The 20,479-nt window shown below is 43.2% G+C and overlaps 1 protein-coding gene across 2 annotated transcripts in view; it reads left to right on the top strand.

The window, feature by feature from the left end:
- The first annotated feature begins 9,623 nt into the window (after nucleotides 1–9,623).
- Nucleotides 9,624–20,479, top strand: part of STX6 (syntaxin 6) — a 51,861-nt gene continuing 41,005 nt past the window's right edge. Inside the window, exon 1 of one of the 2 annotated variants that reach the window (XM_019428033.2) lies at nucleotides 9,624–9,938. In XM_019428033.2, the coding sequence (XP_019283578.1) occupies nucleotides 9,904–9,938 (35 nt within the window). In that variant the 5' untranslated portion in view covers nucleotides 9,624–9,903. The remainder of the gene's footprint in view (nucleotides 9,939–20,479) is intronic. The other variant, XM_019428025.2, reaches the window with a different exon arrangement.

The raw sequence follows: 20,479 nt of genomic DNA, 5'->3' as shown, positions 1-20,479 counted from the left end.
AGGCAGAGAAGCCTGGTGCTTCCAGTCCATGGGCCTTCTCCTGTATTTAGGACAACAGACGGCATCTGCTTTTCCAGTGACATGGATCCCCTAAAAAAATTTAAAAAATCCTCCTACTCAATTATTTTTTCTTACACCCATTAAACAAGTCCAGAACCATGGTTTTATCTTTCTAGGATCTTTTGTTATAGGTAGGGCTTATGGTAAGGAGGAAAAACAAACAAACAAACAAACAAACAAAGTAAACCTGAGCAATGGATCTGCTCCTCTATTCAATGCCCCTGAAACTCTGGGCACATCCCCATGAGATTCACTAAGCTAGTAAAGAGAAACAAAAGGAAAGGAAAGAATTTGAGCAAAAAAGAAGGGTAGCAATGCTCAGAAGGAAAGTGAGGGGGTTACCAGGAATGTCTTTCCAGAATGGCTTCTGCCCCTCAGCAGGTAGGTGACCTCAAAAGTCTACACACATGAACTGGAAAACTGTCCAGCTGGCCATCACTCATGCAAGTCCTGGGTTTCATAAATATGCTTTTCCACCCTTGGCTTCATCATTTCACCACAGGGGGAAGACAAGCTGTTCCCCTCAGGCTGCCTCAGCTTTGGGTTCAGAGCAAAGAAAAGTTGTGATACTCACAGGCTGTGCTTCACTGTTAATACAATGATGAGAGGTAATGAGAGAACCGTCAGCCCCTAAAGTCCTTCTCTTTACGAATCTTTGAATTGAAACACCTGCCCTTGCTCTTCAGTGACTTAACTGAGCAACACCTAGGGGAGAAATAGTGTCATCAGTTGCTAGGTAGAATAGGGAGACAAAATGACGGTGTTGACTGCCTTCTAAGGTGACTTTTAACCCTTTATTGGTCTCACACACTGCCCATTCAGCTCTACTTCCTTTTTCCTGTCTGGGCCTGTCCCCCAGCTCCCTGGACAAACTCAAGCTGCTGTTTCCCAATGTGGCATGCTCTTCTGATGACAGCGCAGTCACAGCTTGATCCTGGGGGTTGCTAATCAAGAGAGCCAAGCGGCTGTCCCTCAGAATCTTCTTTCAGGCCTTTTCCTTGCCCTCCTTTATTCAACGAGCATTTTTGAAATGCAAAAAAATGCTCACACACTTCTGGTGTGCTGGTCTCAACCCTACTCCTAACTTTTAAATATTTCTGGAGCATAGCTATGTGCAAGGCACAGAAAGACTAAGAATACCTGGTCCCTTAAGGAGCTCAAAAGAAAAGAAGTCTTTGGTTCTTCCCTGGAGCTTAGATTTCACATAAGGTCAACGCAAAAGATTCACACAAAGTTCCCAGGACTTGGAACTCCCTGCTCTGGCTTCTGACAGTCTTAGACCCCTTTGTCTGCTATTGCAGGTACCGCTTCGAGGGTCCAGTTATTTTTAGCTTACGTCTATCCTCCTTGCTGCTCTAGCACCGTGCACAATAAGCTCAAAAAATGCTTGTTGAATAAAGGAGGACAAGGAAAAGGCCTGACTGAAGATTCTGAGGGGCAGCCGCTTGGCTCGTTTGATTAGCAATCCCCAGGATCAAGCTGGGACTGCGCTGTCATCAGAAGAGCATGCCACGATGGGAAACAGCAGCTTGAGCTTATTCAGGGAGCCAGGGACAGGCCCAGACAGGAAAGAGGAAGTAGAGATGAATGGGAGAGAGGAGTGGAGGTAGGGCCACGAGGCGGGCTGGCTTGCACTGGGGTTGAGGGGCCTGGGTCTGCATCCCAGCTGTGTGACCTTGGGCAGAATCCCAAATCGCACCAAGGCTCAGTTTCTTCAACTTTAAAAGCAAATCCTGGCATATATTGCACAAGGTTGTTGAAATATCAGATGAGGTTCTGTTCATGATGCTCCTGGCAGGTAGTAGAACTATAAATATTGGTTTCCTTCTGTGGGAGGCTGAATAATGTCCTCACCCCCATCACTCCAAAGATATCCACATCCTAATCTCCAGAACCTGTGACTATTTTACTTTACCTGGCAAAAGGGATTTAGCAGATATGATTAAATTAAGAATCTTGAGATAGGAAGTTACCCTGGATTATCTGGTGGGCCCAAGGTAATCCCAAGGGTCCTTATAAAAGGAAGGCAAAGGAGTCAGATTCAGAGAAGATGTGACAAAGGAAGCAAGGTCAAAGGGATGCCATTGTCGAAAGGGGACCTACACCAAGGAATGCAGACAACCTCTAGGACTGGAAATAGAAGGAACAGATTCTTCCCTAAGGCTCTAGAAGGAATGCCACCCTCTCAACACTTTGATTTTAGCTCACGAGATGAGATCCACTTTCAAACTTCTAACCTGCGGAACTGTACGAGAACACATGTGTTGTCTTAGGTCACTAAGTTTAGGGTCATTCGTTACAGCAGCAATAGGAGATTACTTGTCTCCCATTTCCTCAAAGAGAAAAGAAGCCAGGTAGTGAAATTAATATTTGGCAACCTCTCAGCCCCTCCTAGTACTTTCCCTTCTCAGATCTTTGTATTTCTTTTTTCTTTTTCTTCTTCCTTCTCTCCTTTGTTCCTCCCTCTGCTCCTCATTTAACAAATGTGGAGCACCTTTGTGCCCCTCCTAGAGCCCCCAGTAGTCCTACATGTCTCCTGGCAATGTATTTGCTCCTTGGCAATGTATTTGTTCCTTTCATTTTCTGTTCATATCTTGTTCCAAAAATGCATACTATACCATAATCTACAGCATTTACATTAAAAAAGCAGGTATGGTGACCATGCCTTTCATGTTTAAGCCATTTTTTCAAATTGCAAATTAGCAAATACAATCCAGAAAATTTGAAAAAAAAATCAGAGTAAAAGACAAAAGTCACCCTTGAGAGAAAGCCACTGTTAACATTTAGTATATGTCTTTTATATATATATATGCATCTGACTACATATGCATGTATATAAACACACTTGGGGGGCCGTTCATTTTACCAAAAAAGGGTTTCACATCCTAATACTATTTTGTAAATTGTTTTTCACTTAGCAATATCAACAATGCATTTTAAAAAGTAGAATAGTTTTAATAGTCCTTAAATTCTTAAATAAATAGATTGGATGACAATCAAGATCCTAAAGGACAATAAAGCCTGCCCCGCCCACTAAGCTGGGAATCACTGGGGTAGGGAGTGTCCTGGGAATTGTCCTTGGGAAGAGCAAGTCTCCCTCTGTGGAATTGTCTAGCCTTAAATCTCAGGCTGCACTTTTCAGTGTCCTGTGCTTATCTTGTTCACTATGGATCCTTTTGTGTCTTGGCTTCGTGTGTGTGTGCGTGTGTGTGTGTCTTGACTTTTAACACCCGATTTATTATATGTATCATAAGGCTTTTCTGACAAATCTGACATATTTGCCAGTGGGACAAATCATCCTCAAAAACCAAAAGACAAATTATCAAGTTAGCAGAAGGGTCTTGTTTGTTAAATAATGGTGTTTTCTACATAATGTAATTTATTACAGTCAATAAGTAGTTTCCTCTTGGCTATTTAAAAAATTTTTTTAATGTTTATTTTTTTTATTTTTGAGACAGAGAGAGACAGAGCATGAACGGGGGAGGGTCAGAGAGAGAGGGAGACACAGAATCCGAAGCAGGCTCCAGGCTGTGAGCTGTCAGCACAGAGCCCGCTGTGGGGCTGGAACTCACGGACCATGAGATCATGACCTGAGCCAAAGTCCGCCGCTCAACCGACTGAGCCACCCAGGTGCCCCTCCCCTTGGCTATTTTTAAAAATTCAATAGGTGTGCATGTGTTCAAGCCTGTGTGAGCCTGCATGTGTATGTGGGTGGGTGTATGTGAAGTCTGATCCATTTTCTGTGCTTAGGTAAAATCCATTTGCTAATTTTGGGACAAGGCTAGCCCTTATACAAATGGGCAGTAGGATCCTGTTGCAAAGAACACGGGTTTAGGAGTCAGAAAAACTTGTTTCCAAATGGGGCTCTGCCCTCCCTACCTATAAGACCTTGAACAAATTATCAATCTCTCTAAGCCTCAGATTTCTCATGTGGAAAATGAAGGTCATAACTCCTTACAGAGTTGTTGTGAAGATTCAATAAGATCCCCAGTGGTTCCCAGGACTTGTGACTTGTCACTTGCTGGGACTTCAGAGCACTATTATCACACGTGCAATCACCATCATCACCCTTTAGCCATCCCAAATAAACCTGTAGTTTAAGAAAAGACAGTGGGTCTATCTGGTAATCTCAGTTCAAGCCCCCTAGCCCTGGTGTACAAACAAGTTCATTACATTCTAAAACCCGCCCAACGTAGAAATTCTGGAGCCACTTCTGAAGATTATGCATGGATGATCACTTAGCGCAATGTCTGGTACATAGTAAGTAAATGTTAGCCATCGTTATTACCATTCTAGTTATTCACTAGTATACCAAGAGAGATTATGGTTTTTACTTCTCTGTGTACCGACAGATTTATAGAAAATGGTAAAGGTCATACCTACCCTCCTGCAATGGTTCAAATTCAATAACATATTTTAACTTTTAATACTTACCAATATCCATTCATTCAGACATGACTAACTTGCCTTATTCTAGAAAGAGTTTTAAACTGCTAACTTTTGATGTACTTTTTGCATATGTGGTCAGTTGGCTTTCTTATTTCTCTTTTTTGATTTTTTTTCACTTTTTGTATTTCTGATTATCCAGGTAAAAATTGCCAAACTCACATTTTCTTTTTTCCAAATATAAATATCTTCTATGTATAAAAATGTTAGTATATATGTACAAATGTGTATGTAAAAATGACAGGAGTGTATATATATGTATAAATGTGCATCTAAAGTGGACAGTGTATACCAAAATGTATATCATGTATATAATTTTGTGTCTTGCTGTTTTGCATACATGTCATTATACACTTTTTAACATTTCTAACAACCATCAAATGTATCTTCCATAAATTCTTAATCACTTCTTAGTGTTTGGGATATATAAGCTGACTAGAATTCCTCTTTGTTTATTTTACACCAGTGTGTAAAGGGTAAGAGTGGGAGGTGTTGGTAACATCTAAGGAGAGGAAAGAAAACATAACCACTGTGTGGATATTTCCTGTGGTTGGGGCTAGGAAACATAGACAGCCATAGCTGGATCAATGGAAACCAATATAAGTGAATGTTTCCTACAGTGTTCTAGAACACACACATGTATATCAGTGTTTTCAGAAGATTGGGAAAATGATGAAGAGCATAATACCTAACATCTATGTAACACTTTTCTCCCTTACTCTATGCTGTTTCAAAAAGGATTTAGCGTGAACTCAACAACAAAAAACAACCCAATTAAAAGAGGAGCAAGGTGTTTGAGGGGTGCCTCGCTGGCTCAGTCAGTAGAGCATGAGACTCTTGATCTTGGGGTTGTGAGTTCCAGCCCCATATTAGGTGTAGGGATTACTTAAAAATAAAATCTAAAAAAAAAAAAAATCTGAATAGACATTTTGCTCAAGAAGATACACAGATGGCCAATAAGCACAGAAAAGATCCTGAACATCAATAATCGTTAGAGAAATGTAAATCAAAACCACCATGAGATACTGCCTCGTATCTGTTAGGATGGCTGCTATTAAAAACAAACAAACAAACAAATAAACAAAATAACAAGTGTTGGAAAGGATGTGGAGAAATTGAAGCCCTCGTGCACTGTTAGTGGGATTGTAAAATGGTGCAGCTTCTGTGCAAAACAGTCTGGTGGTTTCCGAAAAAATTAAAAATAGAATTAGCATATGATCCAGTAATTCCACTTCTGGATATATACCCAAAAGAATTGAAAGCAGGGTTTTGAAGTGATATTTGTATGCTTATGTTCATGCATTATTATTTACGAGAGCCAAAAGGTGCAAGGAACCTGAGTGACCATGGATGGATGAATGGATAAACAAAATGTGGTATGTACATACAACTGAATATTATCCAGCCTTAAAAAGGAGGGAAATCCTGGGGCTCCTGGGTGGCTCAGTTGGTTAATTGTCCAATGTCGGTTCAGGTCATGATCTCATGGTTTGTGGGCTCGAGTCCCGCATCAAGTTTTCTGCTGTCAGCACAAAGCCCAATGCAGACCCTCTGGACCCACCTCTCTCTCTGCCCCTACCCGGCTCATTCTCTCTCTTTCTCTCTCTCTCTCTCTCAAAAATAAATAAACATTTAAAAAAAAAAGGAAGGAAATGTTGACACATGCTACAACATGAATGAACCTTGAAGACATTACGCTGAGTGAAATAAGCCAGTCACAAAAAGACAAATACTGTATGCTTTCAATTATGAGGTTCCTACAGCAGTCAAATTCACAGAGACAGAAAGCAGAATAGTGGTTGCCAGGGGGTGGGGGAAGGGGGAATAGGGAGTCGTTTAATTGGTACAGTTTTATTTTTGCAAAGACGAAAAGAGTTCTGGAAATTGGTTCAGCGACAGTGTCAATGTACTTACCACTCCTGGACTGTATACTTAAAAATGGCTAAGATGGTAAGTTTTGTTATGTGTATTTTACCACAATGAAGCGATTTTCAATTACTTTTTAAAAAGGATTTAGGGTACTTAGAGTACCCCGTTCTTTCCAAAATGCTTTCATATACATTATCCCAGTTGATCATTAGAACAACCTAGTGAGGGAGCAGGCTGGGTATTATTACTCCCATTTAGAGTAGACGAGATTGCCTTGTAGGGGTGTCATGGAGCTCCCACAGCTTTTAGGGGGAAGGGATGGCTTCCGTCTACCCAGAGTCCTTAATGACAGGATGTGATTCCATACTTTCCGATCCTCATTCTCATTGGATCCGTGGCCTAGTGGCCTGTGCCTGGGCCCCAGCAAGCTCCCTCTGTCACTCACTCTCCTAACTTTGCAGACTCACTCAGGGACCGGAGGTTCTCCTGGATGTCCTCTCAGGACTGTACAGAAAACTCAGAGGTGGAGTTGCAGCCTCTGCCACCAGAATGAACAGAATCTGAGTGTTACAGTTTGATGAGTTCTAACAAAGGCATATAACTGTAACCCATGCTCCCATCAGGATAGAAAACATTTCCATCACCTCAGGAAGTTTCCCTTCCCAGTCAATACAACAAGCCCAAGGCAACTACTATTTTGGTATTTTATTCCATGAGAATTTTTAATTCTTTATTTTTGGTGGGGGGATGGAAGGAGATGGCTTTTTGCTGAGTATTCTTCCTGAGTGGTTGTTTATGCCAGGACCTTGGACCTATTAAACTTAAAAAAAAAAAAAAGAAAAGAAAAGAGAAGAAAAGAATAAAGTAGCTTCCTTTGTTTCTTCCTCATTTTAATTATAGCTTCCCTTTCCATGGAGCCTGTCTGTCCCAATGGTCTGAGAGTGCCTTGAAGGCAAGGACCAAGCCTATTTATCTCTGTTCTTCAGTGCCTAGCACATAGTAAGCGCACAACATGTCCCAGGCACTGTTCTAAGTGCTTTTTACACATCAATTCATTTAATCCTTGTAAAACTCTAGGAGGAAGGTGTTATGATGGGGTCCATTTCACAGATGAAGACAGTGAGAGATTTAACAGTTTAGTGTTAAAGACACCATAGTCAGGAAGCAGCAGAACTGGGATTTGAACTGGAGCAACCTGGCTCCACATATGGCTCTTACTCAGTATTCTCATCTGCCCTTTAATTACATGTGCTTGTTGAATGAATGAAAAATGATCCTTTTTCACCTTCCCATCTCAGTATGTCCATAGCCAAATTAAATGGTTGTCTCCCAAAAGCTTCTCTTCCCCACATCTGACCTCACTGCTCCTGCAGGAGACCCTGCAGGGTCTAAGAAGCACAGAGCCTTTCACCTCTTGGCTCCCTAGCCTCACTTAATCTCTCATGTCTAGGTGTCCTTTTTTTTGTCTTTCCTAGAAAACATCTATCAGATTCACCCCTTCCTCTTCCTTGGTCACCCGCTAGACCCCAAGACCTGACATTTATTGCCCACCTGCCTGTACTCACTAACCTTTGTCTTACATTTTTCCTTGAGCTCTTTTTTCTGGCTTACCTCTTAACTCAGGCAAATGAAACCCAAAAGCACTCCTGACAGCCCTGAAGAGAACGCCCACTGGCCCAGACCACCAAGCCCTTTTGAGTTAACCACGCGCCCCACCCCCACCCCTGCCCCAACCTTGTGCCTGAGAACATGGACCATGGAGTAACCTCTGGAATGACCTACAACTACCTTTATGACATTATAATACTAAAATATCTGCCCAAGGAGGAGCCTCAGACTCATTTACATAACATACAATGTCCATATAGGGCATGTTTCCTTAAGGTGCATGGGCAACCTTATGCCTGCCTCCACATACGATGATGAGGCTTCCCTATCTAAATATTCATCCTAGCTTAGAACAAAATCAACTCATTCACCCTCTCTTGGGGAGCCATCACTTTGGAAACCCTTTCTTATTTGCTGCAAATTAAAGTTTTCTTTGAGCAACTACTCAACATGGTGCAGTTTGGGACTCACCTAGGAGCAAACTCACATTGGTTTGGTCACACCTTTACAAGTGCTGCCTCACTCTTTGGGGGCCTTGGGGTTTACATGCATTTTTATTTAACCTTCACAATAATCCACAAGCCAAATATTATTATTCACATTTTGTAGATAAGAAACTGAATAATAGAACCCAGGTTCAAACAGGTTTTGTCTAGCTCTGAGGACTCTACCATCTCCAAAGACTGGTGACCTTGAGCAAGTCACTTAACCTCCAAGAGTCTCAGACTTCTCATTTGTAAAATGGGGATAATGACAGTAATTACCTTATTATTAGAGCAACTGAGATAACACTTAGCACAGTGCCTGACACACAGTAAGTGCTCAGAGATAATTAGCAATTAGAGTTCACAAAGCCTATATAGCATACACAGAATGAGTTGGCTAATTGTTCTGACCAAAATGCTATCTGAAGAGCTCTTGAATTATAGCTGGGAAGAAACTGCCATACATGGTCTCTTCTTAATCCCTCAAAGGTGCTCTCCCCAGGGAAGCATTGTATGCTGTATGAAAAAATTACCTTACTGTTCACTTGCGCAATGCACAGCATTAGAAAATACATCCAGTCTGGTGGAAAGTGCACAGAATCTATGGCTGTGCCCTGTCAGGTGTGTGACCATGGGAAATCTTGAAATGTCTGAACTTTGTCATTTACAAATTGGAAATAATTCCTTCCCCCCAAGAATATTGAGATAACTCACATACAGCCTTTAGGACATTGCGGGACACATAGTTAAGACCCACATAAAGGAATTGTGCAACATTATCATAGTCAGATAATGTTATATGAGCTCGTTTTAATGCAAGTCGAGGACGAGATGGATTTATAAATCATATGTTATCAAGATCAAGTGTTAAAAGTACAGGAAAGGTAAAAGGATTGTGCAAATCAGGTACCGGGGTGTATGTCTTGAAAACCTAACCAACCCCAAGGGGGGAGCAAGCAGCACCTCCCCTGAAACCTGAGTAGGGAGGCGGGGGAACACCGGCCCTCCACCCACCCCAGAGCCCCGCCTCCAGGGTTGCTCGACGCGGCGCCCAGGCTCCGCCGGCGGGAGGCGGGGCCGGCCCTGGTCACGTGAGCGCGGGTGCGGAAGTGGTGCAGCGGGCCCGTGTTCGTGGTTGGACGAGGCCGCAGGTCCCGGGGGCGGGGTCAAGTCTGCCAGACGCGCCGGGAGGAGCCGGGGGTGGAGGCAGGCGCGGGGGCCGGCGTCGGAGACTGGGATTCGGTCTTCTGGGCGATCGATTGCTGGACCAGCGGCGGTCCCGTGCTCCCCGGCCTGCGCGCGCCAGCTGTTCTGGGTTCCCCAGGCCGAGGCGCCGGCGGCTGCGGCAGGCCGGTGTGGTGGGCAGAGGGAGGCTCGGAGGGCGCGGGCGCCCGGTGCACGGAGCAGGCGTGAGGCAGCCGGGGGCCGGGACGCCATGTCCATGGAGGACCCCTTCTTTGTGGTGAAAGGGTGAGTGTCCCGAGGTCTCCACTGGAGGAGGAGGTGGCCGTGTTGCCAGCCCGCACCTCCCCGCTCTCCTCGCCGGAGGGGGAGGGGAGACAAGTGGAGGCTAGGGAGGGGACAGTGGGGACGGCTTAGCCTGCAGGGCCATGACCAAGCGTCCAGAGACATCCCTTCCCAGTCCTACCTGGACTGTGAAAACCATGTCCCCAGCCAAGCCCCTGGGGAAGGAGATCCTCTTTGGCTTGTGCGCCGAGATACAACTTATTTGGGGTTCGAGGGGACCAGCAGCTCTGCAGGTGGGGAGGGAGACGCGCGTCCTAGCCCCAACTGGGGCTCTGGTGGAGCACGGGGCCCTACTTCGAAGGAGGGAAAACAGCATCTGGGCAGGAAAAGGGAAATGGCCCTCCTGAGCTTTGTAGTTGGCGTTGATGGGGGTGAGTTCCCATTGTCCATTGAGTTTGGAGCTCTGGCCCGCAGACTGGTGAGACCACAACATGCCCAGAGGCGCCTGAGCACGTTTGCAGGCTGGGCTGCGGGGGAGCACGGCTCCGGAAGACAACTCAATTCAGTGGGGGCGTTTTTACTGAGTAATGTGAGGGGAGGAAAGCAGCCGTTCGAACTCGGCGATGATGTTGGAAGGAAAACAAAATGAAATCAGCCAAACTAAACTTTCCTCAGCTTTATATTAGCAACTGGGATTTTCCCACAGTGCTAAAGGAAGTGAGCGCTTGCTTTTTAACTCCCTGATTTCATCCAGGCTATTTGACAGGTTCCCCCCATTCTTATCCAGCCTTTCAGAACAGAACTGCCTTAACTTTTCCCTATGAGCTGTCCTGACTCCATCTTTGATTGCTTGATTGTTTGGAGGTAGAAACTTGGTTTGCACTTTGTTGTATTATCTTTGTAGCCATTAAGCAAATGCAAGAAAGATGGATTCTTACGTTGTTGTAACTTGTCAGTTCTATGTTTTAAGTGTTAGACATAAAAAAAAAAAAATCTGAGAACTACTAAATTCCCAGAAGATCAGTACTAGTAATCACGAAGTGTCCCTTTGCTTGCAACTAGTTGCTACTAGCTTCCTATTTCTGTAGTGGTAAAAGCTGACCAGTTGCTTCAGTGTTTGTGTTTTTTAAGGGTTCTTCTCAGAAAATTCACATGGTACTTTAGGTGAAGGACTTTTTTATCCATGATACAGTAAAATCTATTTATACACTTCTTAACGTTTTCCTAAAAGGGGTTTCTTCATCTTACTTTAAGGTAGATGGGAAAGTGACGAGTTGTAGATTGATTAGTAATATGTGGCTCTCTGCTTGGAAAATGTGTTATTTGTTGGAAGGATTAGTTTCGGGGTTCATTTTTAAATATCAAAGCCGTGTGTCTTTTCCTTAAAGGGATGTTCTTAATGCTTAGGTTGCAAAGGTTGTCTCTGGCAGTGGAAAGCAGAGAGAATCAGAAATTGTTTGATTTTTAGTGGAATTTGCAAGAATGCTAAATTACCCTGCCATCTTGGCCTTTTTTTCCTGATAGTCTCTAATACATTCTACCAATGCTTGCTCACTGATTAGATATCACTGTTGTATTGGAACACTGGCCTGGATTGTTGGTTGACTTTATATCGTGTTAGCTCATGCCCTTAAGGTGTCTGAAGAAAGAGATTCACAATACTTCCAGACTGTGAGAGAATATTTGGGGAGCCATGTACCTCTATTTATTAATATTGAAAACGTATCGCACGGTGTAGAAAAATTAGATGCCTAAGTTATGGCTCTTAGCCTAGCAGCTATGGTTCTGAGAAGCAACTCACCCCAAAATTAAGTAGAAATGACAGGTGATAAATTAAGCGCTGAAGCGAATGCTACAGAAGATTAAGTGCCCCAGTAGTTCTGAGAAAAGCAACTCATTAGAAATGGTTATGATTGGAAAAGCTTTTAGAGATAGTAGTAGGTCTTGGATTAGGTTTTGAAGATGGGTAGAATTTAGTGAATTCAGGCCCGAGTCTCATCTGGACTCTTACTAAAATGAGTCTCTTAATTGGTCTGCCTGCTTCTGGTCATCTGCCTTTGGTTCTATTGGATCAGAGCTGTCTAAAATATAACGTGAGCCATGTATGCCATTTGATATTTTCTAGAAGCCATGTTAAAAACTAAAAAGAAACAGGTGAAATTAATATTAATGTCATCTTTAATATAATCAAAATATTTCAGCATGTGATTATTATAAAGATTATAATGGGGGGTGCCTGGATAGCTCAGTCGGTTAAGTGTCTGGCTTCAGCTCAGGTCATGCTCTCTTGGTCCATGAGTTCAAACCCTGCATCAGGCTCTGTGCTGACAGCTCAGAGCCTGGAGCCTGCTTTGGATGCTGTGTCTCCCTCTTTGTCTGCCCCTCCTCCCCTCACACTCTGTCTCTCTCAAAAATAAACATAAAAGAGAAGATTATAATGGGATATTTTTTTTTTTTTGTACCTGGTCTTCAAATTTGGTGTCTATTTTACATGTATAGTACAGCTCAATTTGGACACTACATTTGCATCAGAAATCTTTGATCTGTATTTAGACTTCATTAAATTTATAGTTGAAAAAGCAGATTCACATACCCAAATATTCCAAACATACTTAAAAATTTTCCAGTAACTGAATGGCGTATCAGTTTTTAAATTTAAATTGATTGAAATAAAAAAAAAAAAAATCAGTTCCTTCATCCTACTGGTGCATTGCAAGTGTTCAGTAGTCACTTGTGGAGCCCATATTGAGTTCTAGCTCTTCTAGAACCCAAGCAGGGGTTTCCTACTTCACATCTTTTAGTGGCTGCCTGTTGCCTACAGAACAAAGTCCAAACACTTCATGGCCACCATGATCCAGCCGTCCTTTCCCCTCCGCCCACTCTGCCTACCCTCAGCTCAGAGCTCCCGCAACGTCAGACCAAGTACGGTGAGTCTGACCCGATACTGGGCGCTCTTACTTCACACGCACCCACTCTGCCTGGTTCACCCACTAAGCTTTGAAGATTCAGTGTAAGCATCTGCACTGCCTCCAGGAAGTGCTTCCCTTGGCCCTTGTGACATATTATTGCCCCTCTTCCTCTGGCTGTCTTTCATTATTAGACTATGAGCTCTGAGGGTTGGGGCTGTTTATTTTTCCTGTACTTCCAACCCGGCACTTTGAATATACAGCATAAATGTTAAATAAATACTCAGAGGTGGCGGTGGTTGTGGTGGTGGTGCTTAAGGAGTAGTGATTCATGGGTGGGAACGCTGCCAGCAAGGGCCCTGAGACGGGCATTGTGTATTAGAAATTGTCAAGGAGAGCATCTCAGGTGTGTAGGAAGTTTATTTGGGGGAAGTAATAATAATAACAAACCTTTAGGGGACGCAACTCCTATCCAGGCAGTTTGTGCTAAGTAAGCACTATCAAAATTTTCACTTGATAAGAACAGCTCTGTGATGTGAGTACTAGCCACATTTTAGAGATGAGGACCTGAGGAAGCATAGAGGGGTTAAGTTATTTGCCTAGGGTTACACAGCTAACAAGTAGTAGACCCAGGATTCAAATTTGAACTGCCTAGTTCTACTCACACTGTTAATATTTCACAGTATAGGTAGAATAGGGTCAAGGAGAGTCTCATTTTGAAGCCATGGGAGATTTTTAAATCTAGGAAATTGTGTGAAATTAGTTTTTTGTTTTTTTTTTTAGGAATACTAATTTGATGGTAGTGTTGGATGCATCAATGTGAGGAAAGATTAAGAAGGGGACCAGATAGAAAGCTGTTTTAATCTAAATGTGGAGTTCTTAATGCCTGGATGTTTGAGGCGAGTTTTGTGGGGTTTGAACACTATCAATGAACGTCCTGTTCAGAGGAGAATCCCAGAACACAGAGGAGAAAATGACCACAATGGGGCAGCTGAGCTCTTAGGACACAGGAAGCCAGCCTCTACCTGGAGTAGACATTCGTAGTGGTATTTACACCACTAGACTCGGTCCCTGAAACTCCAGGTTTTACTGAATCACCTCCAGCCTGCCCTTAACCTAGCCTCTCTGGTGGATCCTCTCCATGCGTTCTCACTGGGTGAGATTGATTATTCCCATTATGTCAGGTACTCTGCACATCCAGGTCAGTCTGACCCCACTCTCTTCCCCCTCGCTCCCAATGCCTGACCAGGCCTTCCTCCTCTTAGCCCTCTACTCCTGACTCCTTCGTCCCATGTCCACTAGGCATTGTGTTCTGTCAGTGCCATCCCTTAGCTATCTCTAGAATCTTATCTCCCTCTTTAGTTACGGTTCTTCTACCCTGGTTCATGTCCTTGTTCTCTCCTACCTGGACTCGTGTAAGCAACTTCTTCAGCAAGCTTCCCACTGCTACCAGATGTGTCCACAGGGACATGGTCAGATCATTTCTCTATTCAGAATCTTTTATTCTAAAATATTGAGGGTCTGTTTTGTGTGCCAGGAGCTGAGGGTATAGAGCAGCGAACAAACAACATCCCATCGTTATGGAGCTTACATTCTAAGGACAGGAAACGAACAAATATGTGGTATGTCAGGTGGTGATAAGTTCAGGTGAGAATAAAGCTGGGTGAAGAGAAAGGGAAAGTGGATTCTGGGTGTAATTTTTCTCTTTATCTGACTTCAGGAAGCAGTGAAGTTTGGTGAAAGAACTGGTTTTTGGTAATCAGGCTGATCCAATGTTGGGATCTCACCTATCAATTATTGGGTGTAACTTTTGACAAGTTAATTCTCCTCTTTGAGTCTGTTTGTACAAAATGTCTTAGCAAGGTACAAAATTGGCTTAACAATACCTGCTTTATTAGTTGTAAGGTATTAAATGAGTTAGTGCATGTAACTTGCCTAGCAGTTGGGGGCACATATTAAATGCCCAACAGACATTCTCTTTTAAATGTTTCCATCCAAATTGGCTGCCCTTTCTGAGAGGAAAACCCTGGTTTTTGAGTAACATTTAAAATAATGTTAGAGTAATATATGCTTCTTTTGGAAAATTAGGAAACAAAAATATAAAAAGGAAAATAAACATTTATTGAGGAAACTGGGTGGCTTAGTCGGTTAAGGATCTGACTCTTGATTTCAGCTCAAGTCATGATCTCATGGTTGTGACCTCGAGCCCTGTGTCAGGCTCCTCACCGACGGTGTGGAGCCTGCGTGGGATTCTCTCTCACCCTCTCTCTGTACCCCTCCCCTTCTCACACTCTCTCTCTCTCTCTTTCTCAAAAGAAATAAACCTTAAAAAATTTACTGAAATGCCACCATCCAGAAATAATTCATTAAAATTTTGGTGTCTTTTTTTTTTAATGCTTATTTATTTTGAGAGAGAGAGAGAAAACGGGGAGGGGCAGAGAGCAAGGGAAAGAGAGAATCCCAAGCAGGCCCCTAGCCTTCAGCACAGAGCCCCCAACTCGATCTTGTGAATCAGTGAGATCATAACCTGAGCTGAAATTGTGACCTGACCTGAAATCAAGAGTCAGATACTTAACCCACTGAGCCACCCAGGCACTCCTTTTCGTGTCTTTTTTGATCTTTATTTCTATTAATAGTTTTAGGCAATACTACTAATAGAGTTTTTGATCTCTTACTATATTATCAGGCACTGTTCTAAGAACCTAATAGGAATTATCTTTTTAATCCTTATGAAGTAAGTAGTAGTACTATTATTTCACAAAGGAAGAAAATGAAACTTAGAGAGTAAAAAAAAAAACCAAAAAAGAAAACTTCAAGCTTATAAGCTTATCAGTGGAAAGGCTGGGATTTATATAGAAGTGTATTATTATTATATTATTTAGTAATTGTTCTAGAAATTGGAATCATACTGTTTTAAATCTTTTAATCTGTACTTTTTATATCCTGTAAATGTCTTCAGTGAGGAGGGCTTTTAATGACTCTGTTGTATTTTGTCATACAAATTTAATATAGTTTATTACCCAGGATGACAGTTGTGATGTTTCTGATTTTTCACTATTACAATTAATGTAGTGGCAAAGAGAATGCCTGACAGGTTTTTATTGCTGCTTCTGATTATTTCCATAGCCTGCATTCCTGTAGTAGAATTGCTAATTCAGAGAGTATGCACACTTAAAAAAAATGTTTGTTTATTTTTGAGAGGAGCGGGGAGGGGCAGAGAGAGAGGGAGACACAGAATCCCAAAGCAGGCTCCAGGCTCTGAGCTATCAGCACCGAGCCCAATGCAGGGCTTGAACCCACGGACCCCGCGATCATGACCCAAGCTGAAGTCCGTTGCTTAACCGACTGAGCCACTCAGGTACCCCAGAGAGTATGCACATTTTTAAAGTTTCTGGTACATACTACTAGATTGCCCTCCAGAATACACCCCTATCTCCACTCTGTCCCTCACCCCACCCATTTCCCTTAATCTCTTAATAGTGCTGGGATTCTCATTTTAAGAAATCTGTACTAAATTGTGAGGTGAAAAAAATACCGTATTTGAATCCTATTTCATCTTTGTATTTAGTAGGGACTCATGCAGTACTTGTTTGATGAGTTTTGGATTCTGTATTTTTCCCCTATCTTGTTGACAACCTTTTAGAATTTGTGACTTCTAACCGAAGAGGCCAAGAAAACCACAACATTGAGCATTGGGTATGAGAGTCTCTTGGTACCAAGTGAGCCTCTCCTATAGGTAAAAGGCACGAATGTTGTGGCTCCTTAATATTTTGCTGTTTGGGAGGCTTTGTGCACCTGAATAAGGATAATTTCTAGGTTCTTGGCTGTGGATCAATGTTGAAATAATGGCATAAGTGAGCAGATGAGCAGTATGGTGTATGTTGTGTTGTGTTCTCTAGCCAGCACCTGTCTCTGCAGCTAGATTGTGCGTTCCTTGAAGGCAGGCATTGTGTATTTTCTTCACAACGTTGAGAAAACTATTAGTATAATCACTGAAAAAAATCACTTGTTTGTAGAGTAGTTTTAGTCTAATAAATTTAAATGTAAGTCAAATCTCATTTTCTACTTTTTTAATTTCTATTTTTTAACATTTATTTATTTTTGAGAGACAGAGAAAGACAGAGTGTGAGTGGGGGAAGGGCAGAGAGAGAGGGAGACAGAATCTGAAGCAGGCTCCAGGCTCTGAGCTGTCAACAATGAGCCAGACGCAGGGCTCGAACCCACGAACTGTGACATCATGACCTGAGCCGAAGTCGGATGCTTAACCTACTGAGCCACCCAGGCACCTCTCATTTTCTACTTTTTAAAAATCAGAATCAGATGTTTCACTATAAAAACAGCCTTGCAAACATTTGTTACAAATTTATCCAATGCCTAATACTATATTTGGCTGAAATTATAGTCTTGTTGGAGAATGCTATACAGAAACGCAGAGGAGTGTAGGCGAAAGACAATATGCATTGTGTGTAAGATTTTGGAAGAGAGTTAAGATGCCGTGGAGAGTAAAAAAAGTAAAGACCCCAGTGGGAATGTTGGTCAATAACATTTTAGTGAAGCAAGTATAGGGTCTCAATCTGGGCCTTAAGGAAATGTCTGCTTTTCATTTGCAGAGATGTAGGGACTCTTGGCTGGGGAAGCAGCAAGCAGAAGTCTAGAGCCAGGAATGAGAAAGGGGAGGATGGGAAGGAGACCTGCCAAGTGACACAGATTTTGTTTTAATGAGAAATCAGGTTGGATATTAAAGTCGGCCAGTTTGGGGGAGGAAGGTGTGGAATACCCAGCTGAAAGAGTTTCAATTTAATCTGTTTCCTGTTACAAGTTCCTAATCAGGAGGCAGTTTTAACTAGCAGTTACTGTTCACTTGCCTTTGGGCAAACAACTGTTAAGGGCTCAAACCCAGGTGTTCTGATTCCACAAAGAAAATAGATTGTCTGGAGGCTTAGCAAAGATGGGATTGAATAGGTCTTGGTGCTGGAAGGCGCCTCATAGTCAGGGTCAGAAGCATTTGAGGCAAACAGCCAAGATGCCCAAGCCCCATTCTCCTATTCAACCAGTGCAGACTAGATATCTTGAAAGTTCCTTCCAGATCTAAAATCCAGTGATTGGGCTTCAGTAGAAGCTGTGCAAGGTGAGAAGTTTAAGAGGAAAAGCGTCTAGACAAGTTTCAAGTCTTGGAAGATAGTGGCGCCATTGACTGAAAAGGGGAAGTTAGAAAGGGATGCAGACGTTTTTTCTGTTTTATCTTTTTAATACTTGCTTTTTTTTTTTTTTTTTTTGTAGGCAGGATAGGATTAGTTTGGTTTTAGGCAAATAGAATGCTCCTATGGGCAGCTAAAAATATAGGAATTAATCCTGGGTGAGTGGCTAAAGTTGGTAATGCAGTTGGGGAGTCATCAGCTTAAAGGGACATTTTGAACCTGTGAGTAAAAAAATCTATAAAAAGTGCTGAGAGGGGCACGTGTGGGGATCAGTCAGTTAAGCTTCTGACTCTTGATTTTGGCTCCGGTTGTGATCTCATGGTCATGGGATTGAGCCCCATGTCGGGCTTTGTGCTGAGCCTGCTTAAGATTCTCCCTCTCCCTCGGCCCCTCCCCCTCCTCCCACATGCTTGCTCTCTTTCTCTCGTCTCCCTCTGTGAAAAGAAAAAAGTGCTCAGAAACACTGGGACCAAGTGGAGGAAGAGGAAAGAGAAAACTGGTAGAAACTAGAAGAGCACAATGACACAAAAACAAAGGAAGTGAGAGTTTCAAGAAAACAGGTTGTGGTGGCAAGTACCTTGAAAGTGAGCACGAGTGCAAGCCACTCATGACTTTGACCTGCAGTGTCATTGGTAGTATCCCCGGGGAGTTGTGGAAGCAGCAGCAAATTGAGGTCAAAATTGTATATAACTGCAGGTGACTAAGCAGAGGCAATTTCTCCCCCACAAGAGTAATTGCAAAAGGTATCACAGTACCGTTGAATTTGGAAATGAAGTGAGGTCAAGTGAAAGGAGAGTGTGTGCTTTTCCCCTTAAATACAAAAGATGTGAGTGTGGAAGTCAAGCAGTAACCGGAGCTCCTCTCTCACCCTGCACGAGGGATTGGTGGCAGAATGAGGCTGGTAGGATATGGGGCGGGCCGGTGATATGGTTACAGGCGTTTCATTACTAGAGTGGAAACCATGTGCCTTTCCTAGTATATTGATGAAACAGGAACCTGTCGGTAGAGTCGTGCAGAACGAGGGCTGCCCCAGATACCGGTATTGGGGCAGATTGTATTTGTCCAAAGGTGGCCACCCCAGTATACATCCTGCCCCATTTGCTTTTCTCTGATTGCAAAGCTGGCATTCTTCTGTCAAGCCGGGATCCTTTCCCTTGAACCTGGGCAGACCTTTGTACCTGCCTCACCCGCCAGAGCGAGGGGGAAATGACACTGCTTGACTCCTGAAGCTCAGGTCCTAAAGGACAACCAGCACAGCTTCTGCCTGTACTCTCTGACCCAGGACACAAGGCTTGGGGGTCCTGAGCTAACATGGGAAGAGTGCAGCTGTACTGAAGCCGCGAGGGAGACATGTGGACAGACGGCATAGACACCGAGGAGCACATGTTCTTGCCACCCCAGACATGGTGGAGCAGGGACCAGCCGTCTCCTCCGTGTTCGGCACGATTTCCCGACCCACAGAGTCCACGAGCATAATAACTGGTTGTTTTACACCTCTAAGTTTTGGGACGGTTGTTACACAACCACCGTAACTGGAACAGATGCCAATTCAGAGTCTGTCAGCGTGATCTGAGAAGAAAGGAGAAATCAGAAGGCTGCTTGCTGGGTGTTGCAGCTCCAATTATCCTACAACTTGTTGGTGTAGCTGAATGGAAGATTCTGCGAAACTCAAAATCCCTAATGGCTGAGATACTCCTTCCTCCAACTTTACTGATAAACTTGGTGAGATGTGGATGAGAAAACTTTGTGACTTTTATGGACATCTGGATGTATTGCCTTTAGCCCTAGAGGTTGGATGGGAGGGTGGGCCCTTCCGTATGGTGGAACAGACTGGAACCTTGTATGGGAGAGGCTCAGCTAGCAATGACAGGGTTAGTGTTTGCCTGGCTTCAGAAACAAACTAGGTTAGTTCTGACGGTGTCAACTTTTTATTTATAATGAATGGAAGACTCTGGTTTCGAAAGCTTTGATGACTTCATTTTTGCCCCAAAAATACATTCTTCAAAGATACAGACTGTGTTTTCACTTTTGACAGTTATTTACCTCTAGTTCCCTGGGCATTGAGGTGGATTACAGCAAAGGACCTTCATTCTGGTGTTCTTGGAATTTAATCCACTAGGATATGACAAGTCCCATGATTGTGATTGACCATTTGGTGGACAGCGATGGGGAAGAGCTTCATCCCTAGCATTTTCCAACACTGTGACTCTCATTGCCCATGAAATGTGTAAGACAGAACCGACTTTGGAAACATCTGCAACAGATGTGGCAGCAGAAAATCGGCTTGACTGTTGTGGAAACCTTCTCTGGGTCAAGAGCTAAACCTGTAATTCCTAGGAAAATAATTAGCGAGTTTTTGGTGAAACGGTGCCAGACATGATTCCCAGTGCTGTTGGTGAGCAGATTGTTATTAACCAGGAAGTTTGCTAAGCCAAAGAGC

The sequence above is a fragment of the Panthera pardus genome, unplaced genomic scaffold, assembly GCF_024362965.1.
Source record: "Panthera pardus isolate Hobbes unplaced genomic scaffold, ASM2436296v1 HiC_scaffold_21, whole genome shotgun sequence".
In the NCBI taxonomy this organism is placed as follows: Eukaryota; Metazoa; Chordata; class Mammalia; order Carnivora; family Felidae; genus Panthera; species Panthera pardus.
This window is presented reverse-complemented; position numbering and strand designations above follow the sequence as displayed.